The 9,365-nt window shown below is 35.3% G+C and overlaps 1 protein-coding gene across 1 annotated transcript; it reads right to left on the bottom strand.

The window, feature by feature from the left end:
- Positions 1–4,413: 4,413 nt before the first annotated feature.
- On the bottom strand, positions 4,414–8,287 carry LOC111394459 (putative HVA22-like protein g). The gene is made up of 7 exons (XM_023020292.1): positions 8,099–8,287; positions 7,310–7,350; positions 7,120–7,218; positions 6,985–7,041; positions 6,799–6,862; positions 6,497–6,703; positions 4,414–4,979 (listed from the first exon to the last, which is right to left on the bottom strand). Exons 2-7 carry the CDS (start codon positions 7,339–7,341, stop codon positions 4,590–4,592), a joined length of 849 nt encoding a protein of 282 aa, XP_022876060.1. The 5' UTR covers positions 7,342–7,350; positions 8,099–8,287; the 3' UTR covers positions 4,414–4,589.
- Positions 8,288–9,365: the final 1,078 nt, after the last annotated feature.

Here is a 9,365-nt window from a genome sequence, read left to right as displayed (position 1 = left end):
CATGCAACTAATACCTTACCTCAGCAAATACAACTCAACTATGTCTACGCACTATATAAATAATCATACAACTCAACTTCGGAGACTATTGAGCTAACGATATTTTTCTTCACAAAAACATAATGCGACACTTCAATCGAATAAATTACACCTTGCTCCAATAGCTACACCTCAACTTAAAAGTCTACGCATTACATGAATAACCATACTTGGACTTTGTGGACTATTATTACGTCTTACATGAAAAGACTCCAGTACATCCTGCATGGCAAGCGAACCTGGTCCACACTCCACATCACTATGCTCAAGAGGTAGCTGGCTAAAGCTCATAAAGGGATCGAACCTATATGGTATATCGAACCCATTTGACTGAGTCAAGCCCATACGAAAGAGCCGAAGTCTCATTGTGAGAGAGGTCGCAAAAGGAACCCGACAAAAAATCTTCCATGAAATCTTTGGTATGTGATTGATGTGACAATTCACTGTTGCCGACGCCCTATCCAGCCAATCAGGTAAAGTCTAAAGCCCCATGTCAGATTTATGTGCAATAAAATGGTACTAGCATTCAATGCTTATGATTGATTGACACCTTCAACAAAAGACCTCAACGGTACAGATGTGGCCACATACACTGTCATCCTACAGCTAATATTCATCATATTCCACTACAGGAACTTCACATAACGTGCCATTCCAAAAGTAATATAAGTTTAGAATTTCAAACTATAACTTTGTAATCCCTACTATTATTATCACGAAATCCCCTAAAGTCGACCTCACTTTTTTTACATTGGACGCTTGTGTCTAATGCCCTCCCACACTTATATACTTTACTTCAACTGACTTTTTCATTGAAGCGCGTGTGGCCAACATTACCACAATCGAAGGAAGTCAGATGTGACTAACGGTTTGTCCGAGTGTACAGTAGTCCAACTTGCGTAGATGTGAGAGGCCTTGAAATCTGTTAGCCACGTCAGATGTACAAAATTCAAGGTCGACAGTTTCCAAAAAAAAAATTTGGATAGATGTTCGCAATAAGTGACCCACAAACCTAAAATCAACTCGTTAATTTGATTAAGGTGAAAATACAAACTGTTGAAACATTTAAGAACCGAAAGAAGATTGAATCTGGAAATTTCTCGACTAGACAGGACAAAGGTGTCCTACACTCAAGTCAAGACGACCCTCCAAAGGTTCGAACCCCAATATAGACGTTATTCAACAAAAGTGAATAAGGTTAACCCAACAAAGTCCGCGAGTGAGGTTTGCCCTCCTCTGTAGATTACAAAGTATTGTAAATTACATCGAATCAAAATCATCATATGGAAGACTACTCAGACCTGAAAACCACAATTGATAAAATATGACACCTACGTCAGATATTTTTTATTGCTTTACTAGTGAAAGTTTAGTCCTAGGATGAAAGATCACCCTAAAGAAATTACATTGATATTTTGATCATTGATCAAAGATTCACGTGCAATATAATTTGCCCTACTTCGAAATAGTTAAAGGCAATAACTTTGATACTTCATCCATGTATGAAATACCCTACTCCCGTAGAATTGCTACATTAATTTAGAAGAAATTATCCCCAAAGGGAACTTGAGATAGCTTAGTCCTAAGAATCACATAATCCAATTCCGAAGCAGCGAAAGTCAAAGAGCTGGAAGATGATGATCGACCAAAGATACTAGGGATTGGAAATGGCCTAGTGGAAGGTTTGAAAGAAAAAATGAAGTTGTTCTTATCTAGACATTGTTCCGATGGAAAAACTCAAATACCGTAAGGATCGACTCAACAGTAGCTTGTCATGCTTTAACCTATTAGTTGATGCTAATACTGGCCACGAGCTGTCAAGTTTTATAGATTTACCAATTAGTTGATGCTACTATTGGCCCAAGATGTAAAGTTTTATGCAATCATAGAGGTTGGGTTGAAAGATAAAACTTAATTAAGAAAATTCGACGTAACATTTGAAGCATCAAGATCTTATACTCAACGAGTAAAATACGTATGAATGATTGAAAAACTATATATTTGTCTCGAGGTTAAAAGTGTTTGGTATATGTATCAAGAAAGGTGAGGTTGAGCTATCTAACTCTTGATATAGTTATATAGATATCTATAGAATACTTTAAATACATCAGTATTCTCAATAAATATGTCTCTATGAATATTGGGGATTGTGCCATCTCCAAAGTAGTTTGGCTGTCTACTTAATATATTCACAAATAAAACCAAGATAAAGGACATGTGGAGTATTTACGTCTGTTTTATGATTAGTTAAAGATTTTTAAACTTGTGTGTGGAGTACCTTCGATTAGCCATATAGATCCCCTGGTTGAAAGCTTAGCTACCATGTCACCTTGGTTGCATTTGAGTTATTTTTACTGAGTGGAGGATCAAGTTTGGTGAACAATGAAACATATTTAAAAACTCCAATTTTTTTTTTTTGGGTGGAGCATTGTTAGAAAAGATTTTCAAACAATGTTATCTAGGACATCATTACATTTGAGTTATTTTTACTGAGTGGAGGATCAAGTTTGGTGAACAATGAAACATATTTAAAAACTCCATTTTTTTTTTTTTTTTTTTTTTGGGTGGAGCATTGTTAGAAAAGATTTTCAAACAATGTTATCTAGGACATCATTAAATACTTTTATAGATGTCACAAGGTTCAAAACGGGGTAGAAAGCTTGATGTTTGGGCTAGGGCTGGACAAAACTCTCGAATTGAACCGAACCGAACCCGACGATTTTTCTTAAGTTAAATATCCCAACGAGTATTTGAATCAAGAACCGACGGGTATGGTTCGGTTCTCGGTTCTGAGCCAAGATCCGAAGAACCGAATAAGAACCGAATCTTCGTAATTTTTTTAATTAATTTATTTTAAATAAGTAAAATTATTTTATTTTTTCTAAATAAATTTGTTAACTAGTTAATTTAGTTCAAACCACAAAATATGATTTTCCTATTTCTAATTTTCAGTTCAAAATCAACTTAATCAAATTGACCTCAATTTTATCCAAATCTGTTATTCTACCGTAGTGTCGTTTCTACCGGAGAAAATCGAATTAAAACTCTACAACATCTCTCTTAATTATTTTGAGCTCGCTATCTTTCTCTTTCTGTGATTTTAATAATCAAATTTATAAAAAATTCAACCAAGAGAGACATGAAACACATATTATTGAATTACGTTATTTTGTAAGAGCTAATATTGAACATATCATTAATTAAATTAACGTAACTTTGTATATATTAAAAAATTTAATTAAATACGGAACCGAATGGAACCGAACTGAACCGAAACGGTTTCGTAATTAAATTTGGACCCGACGGTTCCACTTACTAAATATCCAAAAATTTCGGGTCGATTCGGTTCTCGTTAGAACCGAATTAAACCGGACCATGTCCAGCCCTAGTTTGGGCTACATTTTGGTGCCGACAAATGCAAGCACAAGCTATTGCTTGCACACACTAGCATGCCTTTTTTTTTTTTTTTTTTTTTTTTTTTTTTTTTTTTTTTTTTTTTTTTTCACTAGCATGCCTTTTTTTTTTGGTTTGTGTTTGTTAGGTGACACACGCATGCACCGGACACCCCTTATGCTTATTTTTTTTTTCATGCTTGTTCGTGTTTTACATCTGATTTTAGTCATATCTCTTGGATTTTCTAGTTAATTTCTGTTGTAATTTCAATCAACTCTTTCCTGCTTTATATTGATATATACTGTAGTATCGAAGTACAAAGAGTTTCGTATAAGTTCTTATTCATCATGATGTTTCATTTGTTGTCATAAGAGGCTTATTTGTATCCTTTCTATCCACTCTAGAAGATGAAGATTTTCAGTGTTTAAAGTACATTATGCTTTAGAAACTTCCAGAAAACCTTCCCTACACAACTTAATAGAATTGATTTTCTACTCTTAACAAGCATGATAAAAACTACCCACTTTTAGTGTGGCAGAAAGAATCTTTCTGAATTTATAGTTGCTGCAAAAAATCATAAATAAAATTCTCTTGCCACATCAACTGTGAGAAATTTTTAACTTGTTCACTATTAACGCGAGATCAGATCTAACTTAGACCTTATTTGAGCCCTATTTTAGGAGAAAAATGTATTTTAAATAGTAAACTAATAGAGAATGTATTATTAAAAATTTAAATAAAAATATTTTGAGTTTACTTGTAATATTATTTTATTGAAAAATATATGGTTAAAAATGAGTTTTGAAAAAATGAATTTTTAGGAGAATGTGGCTCAAACAAGGGCTTAATCCATGTTTATGCCTCATCAACTCATCTATAGCTCATCATCTCGTCCCCAGCTTTCATAGCAAAAGAAGACGAGTTCAACCAATCTTTTGATTGATCAAAATTTCGTGGACGTCAAAAGACAAGACAGAGATCTGCTACAGAAGAGATGTCAAATCATTTGTAATTGTTTTATAGTCTACAAGCAATGACACTACTGTAAGTCTAAAAGACGAATGTACATTAACATCAACCACCCAGTAAGCATCTATTTGCCTACTGCCAAATGCAAGGAACACGTTGCTGAAAGCTGGAATGAACTAATTTGCCATTCAACGAATTGATCCACCACGTGCTCTCCTTGACCTTGCCCGTGTCAGTCGTCCAGCTTCTTCCACAACCACATCTCGTGTTGGAGGTTGAGTAGGTTCATTTGCTGAAGGAGGTACTGAATCAATCAGCATCACTTGCTCTTCAGTAGAGCTCAGAGTTTTGGTGCTCTCAACATGGGATTGTGCTGGTGTTATTTTCTGTGCATTCAAGAGAGCAGGAGGAGGAGGAGCTTCTTTCGAAGCTTCTGAAGGTGCTTCATCTTCTGCCACATCTTCTTGGTGCTGACTCAAAGATGATGTAGATGCAGGAGAGGAGGGTTGTTCATTTTGTGACTGCGTTGGATTTGGGGGGGCAGTAGGTTGGTGGACTCCATCACCTTGCTGTTGTGGCTGCAATGTGAAATCAGCAGTATTTCAATGGAGAAAAGCAATTTCAGAAGCAACTGAAAGAGATTTCAAATTCAAGTTTAAAAGGTTCGAGGACAGAAAATTAATTTTAAAGAATGAAAATGAAAACGATTTTGATCCAGCAGCCATAGACAAGGGTTATCATGGTCCAAGCACTCTGCAGGTAAACTGGATAAGTGGTGGGATTGTGTCACTTCAACGAAACGACTTGAAAAAAACAAGCATAAGGGAACATACCACAACACTGGCCACGTCTCATGTATATCATAGCAATATACATGTTATGACCTAAAAATTTCAGTTAAATAGTCAACAATTTTAAACAAAAGAAGGCCAATTCACTGCTTTTTATTCCCAATTTCAGTTTGACCCTTGCCATTTTCTTATTAATAAGAAAGAAACTAGAGAGAGGAGGGAGAAGCCTTTTCTATAAAATGTCTAGGCACATTGTACTCACGAGTCCGTACTATGAAGCTAGACTATGACAATATGGGGCTACAAGTGATCTGATACAAATTCAGAATAACATTAATTATCAGGAGTATGATATATCAATATTCACTTGTATCTCTTGACTTAAGCTAGACTATGTTGCTCGGACTCTCCAAATATGGAGGAATATCCGTGTCGACACGACATGACACGGATACTGACATGGGATACAGATCGGATCCTTGGTTTTGAAATCGGACACGGCAGCAAAATGAAGAAGATGGCGGAAGGTGGAGTCTTGCTTCTAGCCACACCGAATTTCGTCTATGGAGCTGTAGTTTTCTGGCATTGCATCTTTCTATAGATGCTTCTAGAATTCTGCTTCGAGCCTGGGAGAAAGATGATAACTGAGTTGGGGAAGAAGACTAAGGAAGAAGACGAAAGGTTGCCCTAATTGATTGAAGTGGGCTTGGACCGGATTTTGGAATGTTTTATAAGGGCTTTTGTAAACTCCAATGCATATAAGGAATGAAATTACAATTATTTTATTGGACTTATATGGTCACTCATTTAATTTGAGTTTATTCTTGTATTTATTTTTTATTTCTTATATTTATCTAAATGAACTATTTATTTTGTAATTAAAATGATTTAGTGCTATATCCTTTTTTTGATATTAAATTTAAAATTATTTCTATATTTGTTTGTTAATAATATATACGACATTGACATTGATTTTTTCCTTTAATTTTTTTGAAATGTCATTTTTTTTTTTAAATATTTTGTGAAACGTATCCCCGTACTTGTATCCAAAATTCAGATTATTTTTAACCGTATCCCTGTATCTTAATTTTTATAACGAGAAGAATCTAACTCCTAGATATGTACCCGTATCCGACACCCACACCCGAGTCCAAGCAACATAGAACCTAGAAGGCACCTGAATTCTTTCAGAAGTAAAGAATCAAAGCACCCAGTTCTCAGGCATTTTTGAAATACACACATCATTTAGAATACAACAGGGCCAAAGGCAGGAACAAGAAAATTATAAGCTTGAAACAGCATACCTGGGCACGACGAGGAGGTGTTGACTGTGAAGCAATATATTGCAAAATCTCAAAAATCCTAGTCTGACTATAGCTTGCAGTCTTTTGCCAGTATAAAACTGCCATATCTCCAGCTCTTGTTCTCAGTTCTAGCAAATTACGATCAATATCCGGCTCATGTTTTGCAACATACGGTCTAAAGAAGGAGTCATAAACATATGTTGTTCCCTGGAATCATTGAAGTAGAAGAGAATACAGAATCACAAGATATGATAATGGAACTCTCAAAAAAATCATAAACATTCCAACAGGTAATTGCAGACCTTTGTTTTTGGAAACCACAAGTATAAAAAGAAGGCCAACTTAGCTTCACTGTACATCGGAACCCTTCACACAATCAAAGAAACATAAACGTTGGCCAAAGAACCAAACATAATTTAAAAATTCTGATAACAAGAAATCTTGAATTATTAAAAATAATTCGAAGTTATCGGCTTTGAAATATTTACCATGAAATAAACAAGTCACCAATCCTCTCACAAACAGTCAACATAGCAACTAAGATCCTGAAAAGATGGAAGATAAATTACTACTGAAACTAGCACCCAAAGCTTGTCAAAGGACAAAAAACAAAGGAAAAATACCAATACTGGCACCAAAACCGAAGCTGCTCAATGTCAGGCTTATTCATTTCAACAGTTTTATAGCATTCATATGCAGGATAAGCATAACCAAAAATCATCCTGCAACAACAAGTGCAGAGAATCTGAAACTCATGCAATAACAGTGGAGTTAAAAAAAAAGGGTGAACCAGAATCTGGAGATAACACATACACAAGTCCTCTGGTGATTAAAGACCCGATCATCTTGAAACCCTATAACAGATAAATAATGTTGACTTTAATAAACAATTACTAAAGTACCAAGCAAAGAATTGGACTCAAAGGTCTAAATGTAGGAATTGAAAACGAAAAAGGTTTTACATCTCCATTTTCAGTTCTAAACCCATCCTGCATTGCCAAAAGCTAAAAAATTCCGTTCATTCCCTTGGAAGGGAATTTAAGCATTTTCTTGTTTTTGATGTCTACTCCCCCCCCCCCCCCCCCCCGGGGCTACCATCTCTGAACCCTTAAAATGAGTATTGAATTTAAACATTCTACAACTCACTCCATTCAGTTTTTGAAATTAGGATTATATCTTATTGAGCTCATTTTTGGCTAATGTGGATTAAACTCTACGCAAAGACTCGGGAGAAGGATTATCTAATTGCAAAACTACTAGAAAATGAAGAAACAAGCATAACTTAGAATAAACAAAATTCACAAAGAACTGAATATCATCTTCTCAAAAAGGAGGGGAAACGGAACAAAATGCACCGTTAAACCACTCAAGCCACAATTCACATAATCACACAATTCTAACGCCATTATTTATCTAAAAAAAAACACAGATACTCTCCTAAAACAGTTGAAGAAAAATTAAAAAAGCACGCCTGCATTTACACAAACAAACCACAATAAACCTTTAAAAAAATTCAAATATATATATTTTCAATTTATCAATATTTAAGATTAATTATGGCCAATCAAACAGAGACTGTAATTTAAAAAGATAGGAAACAACCGTTAGTTGAGGCACAGTGAAGCAAAAGTGCTAGATATCAGAGATAAAGTTCTTGAGAGCTTCAGAGGATTTCCCGGCGATTTTGAGAGGTGGCGCCGCCCAGGTGCGACGGCTGATCGTTGATATGTCGGCAGAGAAGACCGAGAGAAGGGAACAGATTGTGTTGTCGTTTCGGAATTCTATTTTCTGGATTTTTATTTGGGTTCGGCAATATGGAGGGGGAGCGTTACTATGTAAACGGTGCACGCATCTTTTTCGCTGGTAGCCGTTGGATAGGAAATGATTCAACCTCTGTGATAGAATCTGACGGCTGAGAATGAAAGTTATGATGTAATCGTAAAGCCTTATCCATAATCAACGTGTTTGGGGTGAGTGGGACATGCAAACTTTCACCTACAACAGCTGCTTTTACAGATGTGCCCCCATACTTTAAGCTTAAAAGAGTTACTTTCAAGTAAATTTACTTATAAGTAAAAGTTACATAATAAAATCATTTCCAAACAAGCCCTTACAGTCCGATCTATTTTTAACATGCTATAATGTACATAAAGACGTTGAGATAGTAAATATGGCTGGCAATAATATACAAATTAAATCATTATTATACTTTAGAATTAATAAAGTTTCATGATTTTCTCTTAATAAAGGTTTACTTTATGTAAAATCAAAAATCAATATCCTCTTGTAATTTTTTAATGGAGAAATAATTAGGGCTTTTGAAATCAAGATTGTAATGGTAAATGACTTTTACTGGGATTGGCATCTCTAAAGCAAATGTTAAAAAGTAATTTTGAGGACTCTCAAAAAGTAATATATTTACGAGGTATTATTCTAATAAATCACTTAATGCATAGGTAAAAATAGGGATGTCAACGAGTCGAATCGAGACTCGGACTCAACTCAAGTAAAACTAAGTCGGTTTTTTTTTTTTTTTTTTTTTTCCCCGTTCCANNNNTTTTTTTTTTTTTTTTTTTGCCCGAGTCGAGCCGAGCAAAAGCTCAGCAAAAAATTCAAGACTCAACCCGAGTTTTCGACTATGACCTCGGCTTGATTTTTTTGTTTTATTATTTCTTTATTATAATACATAGGCAGGTGTAGCCTTCAAAAAAGGCGATAGTGTGCAGCTACTGCTTTTTTCTTTTCGAGTCGATTTGACCAGCCACACGGGCATGGTCAATGCTCTAAAATGGTGCTTGGCCTGAGACACAAGTTGGATCGGATCAGGCTATTTTCGGACCGAGTCATGGAAGGCCCGAACCAATGAGCT

Source organism: Olea europaea, chromosome 5 (assembly GCF_002742605.1).
Source record: "Olea europaea var. sylvestris chromosome 5, O_europaea_v1, whole genome shotgun sequence".
NCBI classification, from domain to species: domain Eukaryota; kingdom Viridiplantae; phylum Streptophyta; class Magnoliopsida; order Lamiales; family Oleaceae; genus Olea; species Olea europaea.
The sequence above is the reverse complement of the archived record's forward strand: the minus strand, read 5'-3'. Positions and strand labels throughout refer to the sequence as shown.

Excerpts from the sequence above, each read along its gene's own strand:
- LOC111394459 (XM_023020292.1), bottom strand. The coding sequence starts at position 7,341 with ATGATCGGGTCTTTAATCACCAGAGGACTTGT. Across the intron at positions 6,863-6,984 it reads GGTGACTTGTTTATTTCATG|GGTTCCGATGTACAGTGAAG; the intron begins GTAAATATTTCA and ends GATTGTGTGAAG. Across the intron at positions 6,704-6,798 it reads TGTGGTTTCCAAAAACAAAG|GGAACAACATATGTTTATGA; the intron begins GTCTGCAATTAC and ends CAATGATTCCAG.